Source organism: Phaseolus vulgaris, chromosome 5 (genome assembly GCF_000499845.2).
Source record: "Phaseolus vulgaris cultivar G19833 chromosome 5, P. vulgaris v2.0, whole genome shotgun sequence".
In the NCBI taxonomy this organism is placed as follows: domain Eukaryota; kingdom Viridiplantae; phylum Streptophyta; class Magnoliopsida; order Fabales; family Fabaceae; genus Phaseolus; species Phaseolus vulgaris.
In genome coordinates, this window is record NC_023755.2 from 28,831,987 (window position 1) to 28,853,293 (window position 21,307).

At 36.7% G+C, this 21,307-nt stretch overlaps 2 protein-coding genes across 2 annotated transcripts; both read left to right on the forward strand.

Moving 5' to 3' along the window:
- The first annotated feature begins 117 nt into the window (after positions 1–117).
- LOC137834255 (uncharacterized) lies at positions 118–10,375 on the forward strand. The gene is made up of 3 exons (XM_068642317.1): positions 118–552; positions 1,182–1,433; positions 10,298–10,375. Exons 1-3 carry the CDS (start codon positions 118–120, stop codon positions 10,373–10,375), a joined length of 765 nt encoding a protein of 254 aa, XP_068498418.1.
- Positions 10,376–16,096: 5,721 nt separating this feature from the next.
- On the forward strand, positions 16,097–17,002 carry LOC137834257 (uncharacterized). The gene has a single exon (XM_068642318.1). It carries the CDS (start codon positions 16,097–16,099, stop codon positions 17,000–17,002), a length of 906 nt encoding a protein of 301 aa, XP_068498419.1.
- Positions 17,003–21,307: the final 4,305 nt, after the last annotated feature.

A 21,307-nucleotide genomic window follows, 5' to 3' on the forward strand; every position in this document is an offset into this window, starting at 1 on the left:
CCTTAAGTGCCTAGACAAATCTTGGCAGCCCAAGGTCATTCCATCTCTGAGTCTAAGGATTTAACATCTAGGACCATTGTCTCACTGTTTGGAAAGCTCAGAGAACATGAGTTAGAGATGAATAGGCTGAATGTTCAAGAAAGTGAGGATAAGCATGTGAGGAACATTAACTTGAAGGCTGCTGGACACAAAAACTGTCAAGATTCAAGTGATGACAGTGAAGGAGAAACTCTAAGCCTGCTGACCAGGAAATTCAGCAAATTCCTAAAGAAAACCAACAACAAGAATCAATCTTCCAACATGTATAATAGCAAGAAACTTAATGATTTTAATTCTAACAAATATACCTGCTTTGGATGTGGTGAACAGGGACATATTAAAGTTGATTGCCCCAATAAAAAGAGCACAGAGAAAAAGGGTCACAAGAAGTATGAGAAGAAAGGCAAATCAAGAAGAGCATACAATGATAATTCATCCTCAAGCTCATCATCAAAGGAAGATGAAGAAGCCAATTTTTGTTTTATGGAAAAGGATGAATTCGAATCAAGCAGTGTAAGTTCCAGCACTTCAATTAATTTTGAAAACTATATCCATCTTCTCAATGCTTTTAAAGAAACTCATGAAAAAGCTAACAAGCTGGCCCTTTCAAATAACCGGTTGAAAGGCTTGAATAATTGGCTGGAAAATAGAGTCAAAGCTTTGGAAGAAGAGCTAGAAAACTTGAAAATCTAAAATTGATTTAAAAAATCTCTTCTTGCACATGTGACTCAAGTGTTTGTGAAAATTGTGAATCTTTTGAAAAGAAGGTTGACTATCTTGTGAAAATTGTGGATAAGCTTTCAAAAGGAAAGTCAAACTTTGAGACTGTTCTGACATCTAAAAATTGTGTTTTTGGAAAATCTGGACTGAGTTTTAATCCACAGAGTAAGAAAAGTGGTGTTTCAAAGCCTTATTCAACCATTAGGCAAAAACAACCGATTGAAAAGTCGAAACAACCGATTGTTTAATGCTTCTACTATATGAAAAAGGGTCATTCTGTAAAATTAGATTTTTTTTTTGTTTCTAATGGTGTTATGAAGTGGATTCCTAAGGATCCTAAGGCTTTTAATGATCCAGTTAATTCTAATGAACCCAAATTTGTTAGGGGACCAAACCTTGCTACTTGATCTTATCTCTTGCAGGGCTCGTTGATGGAAAATAAGCACATGTGGTACCTGGACAATGGTTGTTCAAAGCATATGTCAGGGGATAAAACTAAATTTGTCAATCTTCTCCTCAAGCATGTGACTTATGGTGATAACAACAAAGGGAAAATTCTTGGAAGAGGAACCATTGGTGATAAGAACTCATTCTTAATTCATGATGTGTTGTTTGTGGAAGGACTTAAGCACAATCTCCTTAGCATAAGCCAGTTGTGTGATAAAGGTTATCAAGTAACCTTCAAACTCAACATGTGTGAGATACGGTTGCCCAAATCACTTGAAGTATTGTTGATTGGTAAAAGAATCAACAATGTTTATCTTTTTTATATCTCACATTCTGCATCTATTGGCTGCCTTCTCACCTAACATGAGGAATCATGGTTATGGCATAAAAGGATAACACATATTCACATGCATCATCTAAACAAGCCGATCTTTAAGGATCTTGTTGTGGGTTTACCGAAACTCAAGTTTGAGAAAGACCATATATGTGAAGCATGTCAAAAGGGGAAGCAAATTAAACATTCTTTCAAACTGAAAAATGTAGTTTCTACTTCAAAACCCCTTGAACTACTACACATGGATTTATTTGGTCCTTCAAGAACCATGAGTCTTGGTGGTAATTACTATGCTCTTGTTATAGTTGATGATTTCTCTAGATTCACATGGACATTGTTCTTGGAATCCAAGAGTGATGCATTTTCTGCATTCAAAAAGCTTGTTAAGAGATTACAAAACATAAACTACAGTAACATTTGTGCCATACGTAGTGATCATGGAGGGGAATTTCAAAATGAAAAATTCAGTTCATTTTGTGAAAAATTTGGCATTTTCCATAACTTTTATGCTCCTAGAACTCCCAAACAAAATGGGGTTGCAGAAAGAAAAAACAGATCTCTTGAGGAACTTGCTAGAACCATGTTAAGTGAGTCCTCTTTTACCAAAATATTTTCTCACCATATTCTGCTTAAATACAAAAGCCATAAACAAAGTGCAACCCATCAAATGTGCAATCCTAAAATAAACTAAGTTCAAGCTAACACCTCCTATAACATCTTGTTAGGTAAACTGTCTATTAATCGGTTGGAGGCGATCGTTTCTACCCCCCATTTAGCCATGAAATTCCCCTTGGTTTCTAAGGATATTCTCACACACGAGAATGTTATGCGGCGAGTCTGAAGATGAAGCCTCTTAGGAGACCATGTCGGAGTGTAGAGAGCATACAGTTGCTTTGATTGATCTGGATCCCCAGGTAACCGAGCCAAGACTCGAGGCTGGGGAGGATTTACACCAGGTCTCTCTATCATATGAGGAACACATCACTAGCATGGGAACATCTTTGGCGGTCGCCGAAGCCGAGATCATCCACCAAGCATTAAAGAAAAATGTCGACCTCTTCACATAGACAACATATGATATGCCAAGGGTGAGTCCGGATATCATAATACACAAGCTCTCGATATATAAGGAGGCTTGGTCAGTCGCCCAAAAGAAGTGGAAGTTAGGTGAAGAAAAAAGGTTGGCAACGAAGAATGAAGCAGAAGAGCTCGTATGGTCGACTATATCTGGGAAGCCCACTAAACTACTTGGTTAGCCAACGCAATAATGGTGACGAAGACCGACGACAAGTAGAGGATGTGCGTCGACTACACAAACCTCAACAAGGTGTTAGAATGGATGGCTTTAAACTAGAGGGGGAGTGAATTGTTTAAAGAGGGTTTTCGCAAACTTTTAAGTCAAGAATGAAATTATCTCAAGAAACAATTGATAAGGAATCTAGTTTGCCAAAACAGCAAGCAAAAACAGCAGTACCAGAAAAACAATCGGTTGTTTCGCAGAAACAATCGGTTGTTTATACCAGCAAACAAAATCAAAACTGAATTTAAAGAGATTAAGGATAGAGAGATTGCACACAAATGTTTATATTGGTTCACTCTAAACCCAGAGCTACATCCAGTCTTCTCAGAAACCACTGAGAAAATCCACTAAGCAACCACACCTTGATCACTTACACCACAACCAAGAAAGTGACCTTTATCCCCTCAAGACACACATTTCTCTTGTCCAACACACCAACACTAAGATTGCTGATCTTGATCCCCTCAAGAACACACAACAAATCTCAGCAAACACACAAACGAAACTTGTTTAACAGAGTACAAGGATTACACTTGTTACAGAAGATAATCTGAAATCAATACAAGCCAAAATCCTATTCCACACACTTTGATCAATCACAAACTCTAAGCAATCTCAACTCTTTGAAAAATCTCAAAATCTCTATTCAAAAACTTGTTACTCAAATCTGTTTTTCTGAATTTATTCAAAGATATTGTTTGTTATCAAATCTTAACAAACTATTAATTGCATTTAAAGGATTGGTCAAAGCATTTAAAAACTGGAGCGTAAGCAATTAATTCATTTAAAGCTCAGTGAAAGATAAAACAGTTTTTTTGTTATGGTACCAAAACAAACAATCGGTTGTTTCCTCGAATCAATCGGTTGTTTTGGTTTTAACAGCTCAACCATTTGAAAAACAGTTTTCAATCTTTTCTAAAAACATCTAAGTATAAACAATCGGTTGTTTCGACAAACCAATCGGTTGTTTCTAACTTAGTTTGAAAAACATTTTTCTTTCAAAAAGATTGAGAATGCCTATGCTTTGGATTCAATGAAGAGGTGGATTACAATACACAATCTACCCCAGAACCTATCTAGGACAGCACAACAACAACAAGCACAACCAAGGCTTCAACATCCTTCAAAGGGTTTGGATTCTTCAAAGCTTGAACACCATTTGGTTCAACAATCTCCCCCTATTTGATGAAGACAAATCCCTGATGCTTGTGTTGTACCTGATTGAATCTGAAGCAGTTCCTGCAAGATATAGTTTTAAGCAAAGCATAGAACTTCTGATATTTGGTTAGCACAGAAACAAATACAAAAATTCAGAGCATAATATCAGGATAAACAACATTCAAAATATAGCAAACTGTTTTACAGAAAAACATAAAAACTGAAATCAAACACAACATATAAATCTCCCCCTATTTGTCTTCACAAACAGACAAAAAGAAGAGATAAAACAAGAGATAATTGTTTTGATTACATCAGAATTAAAACAGCAACAACAGAAAGAAAGAAAATTGATAAACTGATATAACCATAAAAAACAATCGGTTGTTTCGATACATCAACCGGTTGATTTTCTTCATTCATCATCATCAACAAACTGAAGATCAAAGATTTAGTTCTGGACAGCTTCGATCTGTTCATCTAAAGTCATGAAGCGTGCATCCATGCTGTCAAACCTGTTGTCAATCCTCTGGAAATTACTGACACAGAGATCATGGAGGTTCCTTTGATTCTCCGCAAAGCTATCAAGCCTATTTACCATGAGTCTCTCAAAAGGAGACATGGTTTGCATCCTTTCTTCTTGATTTCCAGCACCGGCACTAGGTCCAACATCTTGATAATCTTTAGGTGGATCTTCATGTTGAACATCCATATCAGCAGGTTCTTCTTGTTCAAGATCAGCAGCATCACTAGATGAGGCACCAAGGTCACCATCTTTGCTAATTCATTTGCCACCTACTTTGGTAAAACCCATTTTGCTGAGTGATCCATTGTTCAACTCTTGAGTTGACTTGACCAACTCAGATGTTTCATCTTCAAGGTTCACTTCAAAATAGAGTAGAAATTTAGACACCAAAACAACATATGGATAGTGATAGTCACTTAACCTCATAGCCTTTTGCATGTGCTCTTTGATGATGTGAATCCAATTGATTTTGATCTTCTTCATGATGCAGAAGATATACACTAGATCTTCCTCAGTAAGCACAGAATGATTGCTCCCCCTTGGAGTTAGAATCCAAGTCACAATGAGGGCTAGCAACCTTTCATCAAGCTTTAGACCTCCAACCGAGCATGTTCTAACTTGAGCATGTTGATTCTTCAAGCAACTCTTGTAGTATTAGATTTTGTTGAAATCCTCCACTACTCCAAGGTTTCCCTTGTTGATTCTAAGGCCAGAGAACTTGAGACCAGCAACAACAGCCCATACCTCATGAGTTATCTCCATTTCTACACCTTTTACATGAGAAACTAGATTGTTTCCCTCAAATTTGAGATTTGTGTAGAACACCCTTATCAAATTTGGGTAGATGTTTCCTTTCATCTCCAGGAACTTTCTGAGAGATTGATCTTTGAACAACCTCCTTACATTATCAAGCTTTTGACTTTTCAGCCAATCAAAGCACACAACCTTGGGGTTGTTTATCTTTTTTATACTTGTTTCATACCTATACCTCTCAATAAGATCATTGTCTCCAGAAAACCAGCCTTCTAGCCTTCCTCCAGACCTTACACCTCTGGTTTTGACTCTCTCTGAGGTGGGAGGAGTTGATTCCATGATGGCAAAGAAGAAAACAGAGAAAAGCTCACTTCACATATTTTGCAAGAGATGTTGCAATAGATGTTGCAATTGGTTGTTCTTGAGGAAGAGATCAGCTGCAACAAAATTTATAGCAGTAAAAGAATCAAATAACATTCAATGATATGAGTGGGTATCAGATTTTCAGAGAGAGAGGACTTGACCCTGCCCTGCACAGAAAACGTCATAAAAAGCTGAAAATCACATGGTCTTCACATGTGATCTTTGACTAGTCATTAAGGCTCTTGAATTTCCAAGATTTTGGAATATATTCCTTTATGACTGTTGTAACTTCTCTCTGAATGTGATCAACTTTCAACACAGGTACTTTGACCAAGGATTCTCTCTTTAAAAATATCTGCAACGGATAGAAATTCAAAATAGAAATTAAATTGATTTCTTCACAGTGCTGTCAGACTCAAAACAATCGGTTGTTTCGAAGAAACAATCGGTTGTTTTTCTGCAGCAGTTAAAACTGATTTTGAATTTTAACCATGAGCAGAGAAAGTTCAAAGCAAATGACATTAAGCATTTTGAAGAAGATTTTTAACCATGAGAAAGAACTTTAAAATAGAAATTAAGAACAGAGAAAGGAAAGTCTTATCCTTATGTTATTCCTTCAATGAGCCATGTGCTTTATGATCAAGAAGCCTCTTTTCACTGTTGAGGGCCTTTGGACAGATGCAGAGCATTGATTCAGCTTCAATGGTGGCCTTTTTCTTCCAAGAACTTGATCACATGACTTAGTCCTTCACAATTCTTTAGAATTCCTGCACAAGCATGATTTCAAGCAACAAGATTTGGTCCCTTCACAAATGTGGATCCAATAGATTTCTTTTTCTCATTTGGAACCTCACACCCTTTAGGAATCCATTTCATGTAGCCTCTAGGAACATAAAATTTTCTTATTTTGCAGAATCTAACCGAATGGCCCTTTTTCATGCAATAAAAGCATGTAACAACCGGTTGTTTCGATTTAACAATCGGTTGTTTTACTGGCTTTCTTGAATTTTTTTTTGAAAACTTATCTTGTTGATTCTATGGATTGAAACCTTAACTAGCCTTTCCAAAAACACAGCTTTGAGATGCCAAGACATTCTCAAAGTTAGATTTCCCTTTTGAAAGCTTGTCCACAGTGTCAACTAGATAATGAACCTTTTTCTCAAGCTTTTCACAATTTTCGCAAATGAGAGTGTCACACTTGCAAGAAGAATTTTTGAAATCATTTTTAGATTTTTCAATCTCATCTTCAAGTGATTTCACTCTCTTTTCCCGCCAGCTGTTAAGTTCTTTCAATCGGTTGTTTGAAAGAACCAATCGATTAACTTCATCATGAGTTTCTTGAAAAGCTTCAAGCAATTCACTAAAATTTTGTTCATTTAAAGAAGCACATGAACTAACCTCACTTGAGCTGCAAGATTCATCATCATCTTTAGCAATCAAGCAGATGCTTGCTTTTTCATCTTCACTTGATGAAGAGCTTGATGATGATACCTCATTTTCATCCCAAGCTATGTAGGCTCTCTTTGTATTGCCTTTCTTTTCCTTGTAGCTAGGCTTTTTCTCCTTGCTCTTGTTTGGACAATCTGTCTTTATATGACCTTGCTCACCACAACCAAAACAAGTATAGTTATTGGAATTAAAATCATTGGATTTCTTGTTTCCATACCTATCTTTGTTGTTGTCCTTGTTGCGGTTTCTCTTCAAGAATTTGCTGAACTTTCTTGACAGCAAGCTAAGGTTTTCATCATCACTATCATCACTGGATTCTTGTTTTCCTTTGTGCTTGGAAGCTTTTAAGGCTATGCTCCTTATGTGCTTGTCTTCACTTTCTTGAACATTGAGTCTATTCATCTCTAACTCATGTTCCCTAAGCTTACCAAACAAAAAAGCCATACTTAATGATGTTATATCTTTAGATTCAGAAATAGTAGTTACCTTTGGTTGCCATGCTCTATCAAGACATTTCAAGATCCTGATGTTCAGCTCTTCCTTTTCAAAGGTCTTGTCAAGGCTCATGAGATGATTGATGATGTGAGTGAATCTTTTCTGCACCTCAGCAATTGTTTCACCTTTAAGCATTCTGAACATCTCATACTCTTGGATTAGAGTATGCTTCCTAGCTCTCTTTAACTCATTTGTACCTGCATGAGTGACTTCCAAGGTGTCCCACATTTCTTTTGATGATTTGCATTGAGAGACCCTGAAAAACTCATATTTTTGGCAATGCAATCAAATTTGGCCTTCTTGCTTTCTGAATCAGTCCATTGAGACCAAGGCTTTTCAATGACAGATCCATCTTTTTCAAACTTTGGGACAAAAGGACCATTTTCAATTGCATCCCAAATTCCTTTGTCAAGAGATTCCATAAATATTTTCATTCTTACTTTCCAAAACTGGTAATTCAAACCACAAAACAGAGGTGGTCTGTTGATTGAAGCACCTTCCCCAAAAGGTAGTCTATCAGTCATTTTAAAAACAATTTTAGGATCAACTTGAATAACTTTCAAGAACCAAGCTCTGATACCAATTGTTAGAATGGATGGCTTTAAACTAGAGGGGGGGGTGAATTGTTTAAAGAGGGTTTTCGCAAACTTTTAAGTCAAGAATGAAATTATCTCAAGAAACAATTGATAAGGAATCCAGTTTGCCAAAACAGCAAGCAAAAACAACAGTACCAGAAAAACAATCGGTTGTTTCGCAGAAACAATCAGTTGTTTATACCAGCATACAAAATCAAAACTGAATTTAAAGAGATTAAGGATAGAGAGATTGCACACAGATGTTTATACTCGTTCACTCTAAACCCAGAGCTACATCCAGTCTTCTCAGAAACAACTGAGGAAATCCACTAAGCAACCACACCTTGATCACTTACACCACAACCAAGAAAGTGACCTTGATCCCCTCAAGACACACTTGTCTTGGCCAACACACCAACACTAAGATTGCTGATCTTGATCCCCTCAAGAACACACAGTAAATCTCAGCAAACACACAAACGAAACTTGTTTAACAGAGTACAAGGATTACACTTTTTACAGAAGATAATCTGAAATCAATACAAGCCAAAATCCTATTCCACACACTTTGATCAATCACAAACTCTAAGCAATCTCAACTCTTTGAAAAATCTCAAAATCTCTATTCAAAAACTTGTTACTCAAATCTGTTTTTCTGAATTTAGTCAAAGATATTGTTTGTTATCAAATCTTAACAAACTATTAATTGCATTTAAAGGATTGGTCAAAGCATTTAAAAACTGGAGCGTATGCAGTTAATTCATTTAAAGCTCAGTGAAATATAAAACAATTTTTCTGTTATGGTACCAAAACAAACAATCGGTTGTTTCCTCGAATCAATTGGTTGTTTTGGTTTTAACAGCTCAACCATTTGAAAAACAGTTTTCAATCTTTTCTAAAAACATCTAAGTATAAACAATCGGTTGTTTCGACAAACCAATCGGTTGTTTTTAACTTAGTTTGAAAAAAAAAATTTCTTTCAAAAAGATTGATAATGCCTATGCTTTGGATTCAATGAAGAGGTGGATTACAATACACAATCTACCCCAGAACCTATCTAGGACAGCACAACAACAACAAGCACAACCAAGGCTTCAACATCCTTCAAAGGGTTTGGATTCTTCAAAGCTTGAACACCACTTGGTTCAACACAAGGCCTGTCCAAAAGACTCCCACCCTTTACCCAATATAGACCGACTAGTCGATGGAGCAGTCAGTCATAGAATTCTCAGCTTCCTAGATGCGTATTCTGGCTCCAACCAAGTAGTATACCCAGCTACTTTAGAGTCAACCTAATAAAATCCCACGCCGTGGGACGACTCCTTGGTAGGGTTTAATCGATCTACAGTCGCATCTAGATCATTACCCCTGACCGAGTCAGATATAAGAGAATCCATCTCATGAGTCACGGAGGGTAAGGTTTGAAGCATCCCGACCAACAAAGTCTCGATCGAGGATGACCCAGAAGAAGAGGAAGAAGAGGGAGACGAAGTAGAAGTGGAAGAGCTGAAAGAAGACATCACTAACCTCTTAGAATAAATGGAAAACACCTCGTCAGGATGATTTGGTTTCGGAAGTCGGAGCAAGCAAGCATTTGACGAGGCTATGGGGGACCACTATTTATAGCCTTCGAGGAGAGAGGAATACTAAACGTCCCTTTAATCTCAACCACTAGATCTTCCTTGATCCAATAGTTCCCATCGATTGGCGCCAAAAAACTTAAGTAATGATTACACACATCTCGTCAAGCATCTGATGCCGCCAACGTCACATCTCACCTCAAACAGCACAATCGTCACAAGTAGACTCTTCGGATTCAAGCTCCTCGAGCTTGTGGGGCAAATGTACTAGTCGGGGCCAGACGACAGGTGAAAGTCTCGCAATACGGTTAGAGTTGACAGACACAACCATATTCATTAAGCCTTACAGGAGATTAATAAGACCAAACAATGATTAAGCATTAGGTAATACATTCTTAATCATGATCCAAAATCCTAATCTGGTCCAATAACAAAGGGCCGATGATAATTATATAAATAGTTACACATTTCGAGAAAAAGGTACGTCATCATCACACATTAATTGTACCAAACACCGAATACTGAGATCTCACTTGAGTGTCAGAGTGTCTTTTACAGGTACCATCTGAGCTTGGAGTTTACAAGGACGAGGAGGAAAATGGTGATGGGAGAGTTGTGATATTGTTCCGAGAATAGAGGAGATAAAAACAAATCAACCAACCGAGGAGAAAGGTAATCATTCTTTCAGTCCTAAACCTTTGAGAACAATCCTATTACACTTTTGAATTTCAAAAAATATAAACTTCTAATTGCATTCAAAGTTATTTAACAGTTTTAGACGTGTCACAATTTTATTTTATTTTATTTATAAAAGTTGCATTATTCACGCAAACGGATGTATAAATGTATAAGGATGAAGAGGTGAAAAAGAAAAAAAAAATGAGTGATTTTGTGTTCCTTGTATTATTAAAAAGAAACATCAATTGACTATGTATATAAATTTTATAGCATAATTTATTATATATGTTAGCCTAATCGAATTATAAAATTTATATATGTAATCATTTTATATATAATCGATGTATATAAATTTTATAATATAAATTAATTTTAATAATATAATATAATTATATAATATAATAAATATAAAAAATAAATTTATATAAAAATAAATCATATAATTATAAAAAGTTATATAAAATAATTAATTAATATTTTAAAATATTAAATAATTTTTAATTTAATTATTTTTTATTAAAAAATAAATTTCAATCACATACATTATATTACTTATAAATCTTTTGATGAAAAATTTTATGTTCCAAAAACGATAAGGGACTATTTTTTAAAAATAACTATTCAAAGGTATTATTACTGGAAATAATTTATAAAACTTTAGTTAAATTAAATCTATACAAAATATTTATATTTTATTATTTAAATATTTTTAAAGATAAAGGTAAATTTGTAAACTTTCATTGTATATATTTAAAAAAATTAAAAAAAATTCACAATCATTATTTCACTCACAAACTTCAATAAACTTTTCTCACACATCACTCTAAGGCTTTGTTTGGATTAGAGGGTGTGGGGGAGTGGAAAGTTGAGGGTGTGGGGGAGTGGAAGTGTGAAGATTTGAGAAGAAAGTGTGAAGAAAATTGAGGGTGTTTGGATAAGGGTATGTTAGAGTGGATGTGTGAGAAAAGTTGATTGAATAAAATATGAAGTGATGTGATGGTTGTAAGGATATTTTGAATTATTTTTAATTGTGTAAATGATAAGATTACAAATTTACCCTTGTGTATAAAAAAGAAAAATAAATGATAATTAATTTTGTGCACATTTTATTCAATTAAAATAATTTAAAATTTCAATTATAAATAAAATAATATAATAATGTAAAATTCAAATAAATAAATAAAATATAAAATATAAATATAATTATATTATTTTTCAATTTATTAATTTATTTAGTTAAATTAATGTTTTTAGATAATTTTAATATTATTTATGATTCTTTAAATTATATATATATATATATATATATATATATATATAAAAAGTAATGCTCCAATAAAGGTAATGGAGCCTAAATTTGATTTATGCATAATATAAATTAAATGTTAAAAAAGTTGCATTCAAAACAATATCATTATCTAAATAAGTACCATGAAAACTTTAATATTAAATAACATCTCAATGTTCAACGTGAAAAATAACAATAACAATTCATCAATGTTCAACATGAAAAAATATAAATATAAATAAAAATAGTAATGACAATAACATAATGATCAATGGCCTTGATGACGTCGAATCCAGAGTATCCTCAATTCGGTTCATTCTTTGATCAACCCTGTCAATCCGGGTATTCATGTTTTCTATGCCGGTCAAAATTTGGGGTAACAATTCGGTTTGATTGGGGATTGCAGGCTCAGGTTCACCACCTTGAACATCTTCTTGTGCCAATTGATCCTCTTCATCATCTTCTTCGTTTACCTGGTGAGGCCTACCAAGCTGGCATACACCTTTGACCTGGAATATATTTAATTTTGTCATACTCTTTTTCCCAAAGTAATGATTCCATACTAGTACTATTGGTGCCTCATTTGACAAGTCGGAGCCATACACCTTCAAAATACGTGTTATCGAAATTGCATACGGCAGATGTATGTTGTTATTTAATCATGTGTTGTATAATGTAATGAGGCCAATTATAAATAATATAACATCAATTCCATTACTATATTAATATTTTTCATTTTAAATAATGCATATAATTAATTTTGACAAACTTAATTTATATTAATAATAATAATTCAATCGTTACATTCAATTTTGATCACATTTTTTTTCTCTATCCATCATTCAACTGTATATAATATCTTAAAATAATAAAATATATTTAAATTAAGACATGAATTGTATTATTTTAATACACCTAAATATTGAATGATTGTATATAATATCTCTTAATAAAGCATATATAAATTAATACATGAATTGTATTATTTTAATACACAATGATTGGATAGAGAAAAAAAATGCAGTTTATATTTTCCTACTGTCAAAATACTAATTTCAAATAAAAACAAATCTTTTTTAATAAAGAAATAAATGTTAAAAAGTACTTTTATAAATAAAAGAATCTAAAAAATAAAGAAATATTCTAAAAACAGAAAAGAAAATTCAATGTTTTATGAAAAAAAAACTCCTATTAATCAATAAAAAACAATAATTATATTAATTTGGTCTAGATTTAAAATGGATTTTAATTAAGACAAATTCATTAAGATGGATTCTCAATAGCAAAAATATGTAATTTATTTATTTAATTTTAAAAAATATAATATAAATTTCATTACTATCTTAATATTTCTATTTTAAATTAATGTATATAATTAATTTTTATGAAAATAATTATATTATTTTTATTACTAATAATATTTTCAAAACAATACAAATTATTATAAAACAAAAAAAAATCAACCAACACAAAAATTCACAAATCTGAAAAAAAAATTAACATAATCAGTTAAAAAACTAACATAATCAATTATCAAATACATAATCGATTACCCTCACTTTTACGCAGAGTGCATAATCGATTATGGTTGAAAAAAAAGAGATAATCGATTATCCTAAGAGCATAATCAATTATCCACTGTTTTTAACAGCATAATCAATTATGTACTCTCTTTTTTTTCACTCATAATCGATTATGTGCTATACAAAATCAAGGCAATGCTAACCTGAGACCAAACAACCACTACGAAACTCACTCCCCTACCACTCTGATGCCTCACGAACCTCTCCAACCCTAGTGAACCAATTCATAAGTCTGTAAAGATAGTTTGAGTTTCTTTGAGTGAATTCTGAAGTTTCACATGCCATGCGTAAAAAGTGCAAGTGCATGGAAGAGAGCTCGTGAAGAATGAATGAAGAAAAGGAAGGGTAGATTCGTAAGTTCTTATGTGTGACGTGGCTTTCCCTTCACTACTATCTCCTTTCTCTTCATTCTTCAGCTGATCGCGTAACCCCTTCCCTTTCTCTCCATCACCTCCCTCCCCCGCATGCAACTCTGGAAGCAAACAGGGGTGGCACTCAACATCTGTCGTCGACAACAGTACCACTCCCAGATCCAAACACTGGCTAAGGCTTTGTTTGGATTAGAGGGTGCGTGAGAGTGGAAAGTTGAAGGTGTGGGGGAGTGGAAGTGTGAAGAAAGTATGAAGAAAGTTGAGGGTGTTTGGATTGAGGTATGTTAGAGTGGATGTGTGAAGAGAATTTATTGAAATATGTGAGTGATGTGATGGTTGTAAAGATATTTTGAATTATTTTTAATTGTGTAAATTGTAAGATTACAAATTTACCCTTGTATATAAATAAAGGAGAAATAAATGATAATTAATTTTGTGCACATTATATTTAATTAAAAGAAATTAATGTTTTAATTATAAACAAAAGAAAAAATAATTTAAAATTCAAAGAAATAAATAAATAATTTTTTATATTTAAATATAATTTTATAATTTTCCATTTTATTAATTTAAATTAATTTTGTTAGTTAAGTTCATTTATTTAGATAATTTTAATATTATTTATGTTTCTTTAAATTATGTTATGTGTACTGATAGTGTCCGATTCTCAGTAGTACCTTCGTATACTCGGTTCTTTAGCACTACGCGAGGCCTGCTCGGTTCTTTCGTACCACGAGGGGCTTGCTCGGTGCTTGGGCCTAAGCAAACCTTGGCCAACGATCCTTAAAAGATATATTTGGGTGATAGATATAATTTTGTTATTATTGTTAATATGTGGCAATATTTTCCCTGTTACGTATCTGTTGCATGTTTCTGTTGCATATCTGTTACACGTGGCTAGTTGCTATTAACCCTAGTAATATGTTCCTACCGGTTGACTCGATTGCCTTCGTACGTCTACGACGATCACACACCCAATTCTCTCTGCCTTCGTTCATGCCTTTCTTCGATCAAACACCTGAACTTGCAAAGGCAAAGGGGCGCCCTAGAGGCCGTTTGCGTTCTGACGCTCAAGTCAATACTGGGGCTATGAAACACCAAAACTCTTAGCCGTAAAAGCTCTGTGTAAAACTGTGTGTGTATCGCGTAAATGTTGCATCCCTTATTAGGTTTATTACTTCCCTTTATATACTCTAAGGTTCCGCTACCCGTATTAGGGTTTTTGGGGGTTTGCCTTAGCACCACTATCACCCACTCTGAGGGCAATCTAGCGCGTAAGGCTCCCTTTCTGGAGTGCAACCTCTGACGGGATGACCACCTAGGTACCAACTTGTGCACCTAATCTCTGGGGCCATTCGTCCTGGGAGTGCCCTAGCTGTTCACGTGCCATGCATGCAGCTTGCCCCTGGAATGTAACCCTTATGGGCCTTAGCTCTTCTAGTGGCTCTTTACTTGTGCTACGCCTGAATGCGCTATGGGCCCTTCATGATCTAGGCTTCTCCCTACTGATAACTGGTGTGTTGTCTGGGATCCACCTCTTGTGGCCTAGCTCCGCTGTTTAACTCGCCGATGTTCGAGGACACGTCAGCACATCCTGGTGACTGACGCCTGACCACTCCTCGACACTCTGGGCGTACCGTTTGCGAGGCCCTCTAGGCGTACCGCTTGTGGGACCCAGCTTACATGGCCCACCTTTACTAGCAGTCAACGACGTCTGAGGATTGGTCGGTACAATAGGGAGGCGCTTGGGTAACAGAAAGTGAGCTTGCGGATGACACCTGAAGATCATTAGTGCTGGTGGCAGGTGGTTTTCTATTACCAATAAAAGTTTAATGTAATTATTTTTAGTTAAGATTTGTTGAGCTCCAGGGAGAGTGGTTGCATGTTGCATGGGCAGTGATAAAAAGGAGAATAGGTCTCCAGGAAAAGGTACGCTATTTTTCGCACATTTTACTAAACTGTTACTTTTCGGTGAGCCTTAGCTGACTTGATCGTCGGAGTGTCATCAACAGGTAAAGCGCCCTCTGTCCCAACGGAGCCATACTATAAGCAATTCAGAGAGATATTGAAGAAGGTGCATTAACCCTATGAAAACTAGCAGTGCAGTCAATCGACAAGAACATTTGGCGTCCACCGTGGTGCCCGCTAAAACCTGATGCCATCCACACTTTGTTCAAACTCGTAGACGGAGATGAGGAACGCAAGGCAAGTACCAACGGTGCAAGAAGGTACAGGCGAGGCCCCCACTTTGTAGCAGCTTATGGAGACCATTAGGACCCTCTAAGAAGCCAACGAACAATCTAGACAGGAGAAAGAGAAATTACGAGAAGAGCTACACAAAACCAACGAGGATCTGCGATGTGATCGACGTATCCCGGGACAGCGAGAGACGAACCTGCCTGAGAGAGACTGCCTCGATCCTTTCTCGTGGGTCATCATGGACGAGCCAATGCCTGGGCATTATGTAGTGCCCAAGATTGCTTTCACAGGGGTGGAAGATCCCGAGAGTCATCTCACTGCGTTCAATGCCCAGATGATAATCTCGGGAGGTTCAGATGTCGTGCGATGCAAGATGCTCATGGGAACTTTCACAGGCACGACCATACAATGGTTCAGTGGACTCCCCGATGGCCATATTTCCTCTTTCGCCCAGTTCTCCAACCTATTCCGAGAACAATTTCATGCAAACTGGGTCAAACCCCCCGTTCTGTATGATCTCTTCAATGTGCGTCAGAGGGAAGGAGAGACATTGAAGGATTACCTAAATCGGTTATGGGCTCTCACTGTGACACTTCGGACCCACGATGAGAATGTCATGGTGTCAACTTTCGAGGAGGGGGTTGCCTTGGGGCCATTTTGCGATTCCCTTATAAGGAACCCGACCGAAACCTTTTCTGAAATCTGGCGAAGAGCAGTTGCTCACATCAACACTAAGGAAGTGGTGTTAGCCAGAAACAACGATTCTTATTCTCGGTTGTCTAAACTGAGAGAGGCAAGCAAGCTTTCTCGGCCTATGACAGTCAACGAAACCTCGGTCGGGAAGAAACCAAAATCAAGACAACATCCCTACCAGAAGGGAGGGTTCAAAGAAAGAAACAAGGATGAGGAGGTCCGCCCCAAATTTCGTGTATCATACAAGGAATTGATAGCCATACCCGCAGTAGTCGAGAAGTTGAGGTTCCCCCAGAAGGCTGACAGGAATTTCAGGGGAAGGAAAGACATCTGGTGTGAGTTCCATAAGGGGTCCAAACATGGTGTCGAGCGGTGCATGGCTTTAGGCTATCAGTTAGCCGAGCTTTTGAAGGAAGACCTCTTGAAAGAATACCTCGAGGTTAACGACTAAGACCAACATGGGGAAGCTGTTCTGGGGGACCCACCGCATGACATACTCGTACATGCAGAGCTCAACACGATCTCGAGTGGGTTCTCGGGTGGAGGAAGCATGGCAACCAAGCAAAAGGTATGCGAGGGCAATAATGACGTTAGAGATAAAAAGTCACGACGACACCCCGGACCCGAATCTCTATTTCACCAAGGCAGACTTGGTGGGTGTGGTCCCTCATGACAACGACCCGGTGGTAATATCCGTCGTCATGGTAGGAAGAAAGGTGCATTGAGCCCTCATTGATCAAGGAAGCTCGATAGACATGCTGTTCTGGTCCACATTCATCAACTGAACAAGTTAGAAGCAGTTGCATCCACAAAACATATGAAGATGAAGTTGTCATCCTTCGAGGGATGGGTGATCACAATACGGTCCAACCAAAAGGACGCTCAGAAATGTTACGAGAGCAGCCTAAAGAACAAGAGGAGCTACAACGCTGCCACTATCTTCCAGGGAGGAAAGGTAGCCGAAGTCTTCGAGACTGAGCTCAGTCACCGACCTCGATCAGGACCAGCCAGCGACGTCCAAGAAAGGGAGATTGAAGGAAGGTTGTTCAAGCTTGGTGTCTCTATGGGGAAAGAGCTGCAAGAGCAGATAGCCAGGGTGATAGCTAGACACCTGGATGCGTTAGCATGGACTTCAACCGACATGCCTGAGATAAATCCCGATTTCCTGTGCCATAGGCTTACTAAGGACAACAGGGTTGGACCGGTGGTCCAGAGAAGGAGAAAGTTTAATGAGGAAAGGCGCCTAGTTATCAAGATCGAGTCGTAAAAGTTGCTGAATGTCGGCTATATCAGGGAGATTCAAAACCCCGAATGGTTGGGAAACGTGGTGTTGGTCCGAAAGACCAACGACAAATGAAGGATGTGCGTGGACTTCACAAACCTAAACAAGGCCTGCTCGAAGGACTCCTCCCCCCTGCCGAGCATTGATTCCTTGGTGGATAGCGCCTCGAGATGCCGACTCTTGAGCTTTCTAGACGCCTTCTCGGGGTAGAATCAGATTCGGATGCATCCAAACGATGAAGATAAGACTGTTTTCATGCCGGAACACACCATCTATTGCTACAAGGTCATGCCATTCGGCCTAAAAAATGTTGGCGCTACTTATCAATGCCTGATGAACAGGATCCACGCCCCTATGCTCGGGCGAAACGTGCAAGCTTACGTGGACGACGTGGTTGTTACTTCTGAGGAGGAAAAAACAACATGTTGCGGATTTGGAGGAATTGCTTGAGACTATGGGTAAGTAGAAGCTGAAGTTAAACCCCGAAAACAGTTTGTTTAGGGTCGAGGTAGGCAAATTCCTGGGATGCATGCTGACCGAGAGAGGCATATAGGCCAATCCGGATAAGTGTGGCGCCCTCATTAGGATGAGGAGTCTTGCTACTGTCAAGGAGGTTCAACAGCTGACTGGGCAAATGGCAGTTTTGCCCCATTTCTTGTGGTTACCCGCACTTCCAATGTCTGAAGCAAAACAATCGCTTCGTATGGACCCCCGAGTGCGAGGAAGCAATAATCAAGTTAAAGGCGTACTTGGCTAGCCCACTAGTGCTCGGTAAACCTGTGCATGACGTTCCTCTCCGCCTATACTTCTCCATCACCGATCGGGCAATCAGCTCAGTGATTGATAGAGATCAAATAGGAGAGGATTTTACTAATGGAGGAAGAGGCCATCCACCCAAACATTTAAAAAGTTCTTCCTTCTAGTCTTCTCAAAAATTAAAGAAGAATTAAATAAAGAGAGGATCAAGCCTAAAGCCAAAAGAAGACTACAAGCATTCAAGAATAGGCTCTAATTAATATTTCTCTTTATAGTTTCTTTTGTATAAATTTGTAAAATAATATAGAATAGCTTTAGGATGTGCTAAAGAGGGAAACCTTAAAGACACCTCTTGTGTATAACATCTATAGGCGTTAGCTTTAGGAAAAGTCTAGAAGGTGCCCCTTCACTGTCCATTTTAGGCGCTAGAAGTGGAAGAGTTATAGGCTACCTTGGAAAGCTTCTCTTGTAAGCTTCTTTGTAATTGGTGACCGGTCCTTCCCCCATAAAAGGAGGGCTTGAGTCTTTGAAATAATAAGATTGATTTTTGAGAATAAAGAACCTCTACCAATTTGGTGAGTGAGTGAGAGAGACTTGTGTCTTCTTCTCTTCTAGTCTTATCTTGAGTGAATTCTTGGGCTCTCAAGTGGCGGCAACCACACTCATCTTGAAGCCAACCATCCTTCAAGTGGCGTGCACATTCCAAGAGCTTCATCCACATAAGTCCATTTTCCCTTCATTCCAAATTACCCATTTTTGTTCTACTTGTTTGTTTTCACTTTCAATCGGTGCAATCTCTTCCTTATGATGTCCTCTTTCATTTGCTGCACTTATATTCAATTTTAATCGGTGCAAATTGGTTGTTCTTGCTGTTTTGGTCACGTCCTCCATGGGTATAAATGCTATATGTTGTGTTCTTTAGTTTCTATCCATGGGTTTGTTGTTCAAAATGGGTTTCTAAGTGAGTTTGGCTTGGTTACTTGTGTTTTGGTGAGTTCTTGAATGTTAAGAACATTGATCCAATTCTTAGAAAGTGCCTAATCATATTCCAACTCTTGTTGAATCCATAACATGTTCATATCATATCTCCATCATGTTTTTGATATCATATCATGTGGTATCAGAGTCTTAGGTTTGTTCTTGTTTGTGCTTGAATTGTCTGGGCACTTTTAATTCAAGAACTTTACATTCTTGTTGTTACCTTTCTGTTTTAGGTTTATTTTTAAGTATTTCTTGCTGTGTTCTTGTTCTTAATACATTGTGTTTGTGTCATTTTGTTTTTGAATCCTTATAAGTTTTGTCAAAGTCATGTTTCTTAAAAAATGTTATCAATTCTATGTTGTCCTTTTGTTGATAGTTTTTGTTTCTTGATTTTGTTTTGAGTACAGTTTTATGTGTTTGTTTTCTTGATCCTTTGGTGCTTTTTCATTTTAGTTTTGAGTTCATACTTGTGTAATAGACCTATACAAGTTCTTAAACATTACTTCTATTATGTCTTTCCAGTTAGGTTTCTTCTGTTTTCTTGAAAACGTGCTGACTGTTTCGATTTATTGCATTTTCTTTGCTTACTGGAAATTTTTGAAATTCTGGATTTGAGTTCTTCAAAGTGTTATAAAAAAGTAGAAAAAAGAAGTACATCAAAATTCCAAGTACAAAAAAAATGATAAATGAAATACGTCCAGTGTGTAATTTTGGCGAAAAAAATACGGTAATCTGGCAGTGATTTTGCAAACTTTATCACAATTAATTGGCTTACTTTTTGTGTGTAATTCCAGTGCCATTGCTGAGATAAGATCTTGAAATTTCTGTGGTTTAAATTTCATAATCCAGTTTTCATTATACAGTTCCAGATAAATCTGTAAAGTCACGTTTATAAAAAAAAAATTCTAGTAGTTGTGTTTTTGTTTTCTTCATCTATTCTAGTGCTTTTCTCTAGGTTTCCTTTGTGTGTCTTCTTTTCATTGAGTACCTTATTTTTCTTGATTGTCTTTTCTTCATTATTCTTTGAGTGTGTCATATATCTTGTTTTCCTTTTGCTATAGCCTTTTCTTGTTTACACCTTTTCTTGATTGTCTTTTATTGTTCTTTAAGTTTTATGGTGTTTTGGCTTTGAGAAAGAGTGCTTTTGCTTTGACATATTTCATTTGAGAGTTACCAAGACCTCAAGAGCAGATTGGTTGAGGGAAGTATTCTTTCTTGGAGTGACTTGAGTGACTTTTAATTTTCAGTACATCACTATAATTGTTCTATTTGCTAACCTTGTTTTTCTTAATATTGTTTGATATTGTGTTTGCTGTTTTCTTTGTCCAATGGATACATATTCAAGTGCTGAATCTTCCAAACCACATTCTACGTACTCATAAAGCTTATGTTCTTAATGAGTTAATAAAAGCAAAACGAGCCTTTGCTCTCAAAGATGAAGCTATGCAAAAGTTGGAAGATAGATTAGCAATCAAAGATGATGTTATGTTAAAATTTGAAGAAAGATTAGCAAAACTTGAATTGAAGTAAGAAAGATCCTCACATTCCATCCATGCAAGACATCATTCTCCTAGACATTCTTCCAAAAGTTCTTCCAATGCTCACGGCCATGGAGAAGGAGGCATCACCATCATTCTCATGGAGAGAGCTATCAACGTGACCAAAGACATCACCAAGAAGCAAACACTACAAGAAAATCATGAAATAGAAACCAATTTTTAGAGACCAAAATAATTA

Bases quoted from the DNA above. Each gene is read 5' to 3' on its own strand.
- LOC137834255 (XM_068642317.1), top strand. From the start codon at position 118: ATGAATAGGCTGAATGTTCAAGAAAGTGAGGATAAGCATGTGAGGAAC. The intron at 553-1,181 runs GTAAGTTCCAGC...TATCTCTTGCAG, and splicing joins ATGAATTCGAATCAAGCAGT to GGCTCGTTGATGGAAAATAA. The intron at 1,434-10,297 runs GTAACCTTCAAA...TGTCTTTTACAG, and splicing joins TGTGTGATAAAGGTTATCAA to GTACCATCTGAGCTTGGAGT.
- LOC137834257 (XM_068642318.1), top strand. From the start codon at position 16,097: ATGGACGAGCCAATGCCTGGGCATTATGTAGTGCCCAAGATTGCTTTC.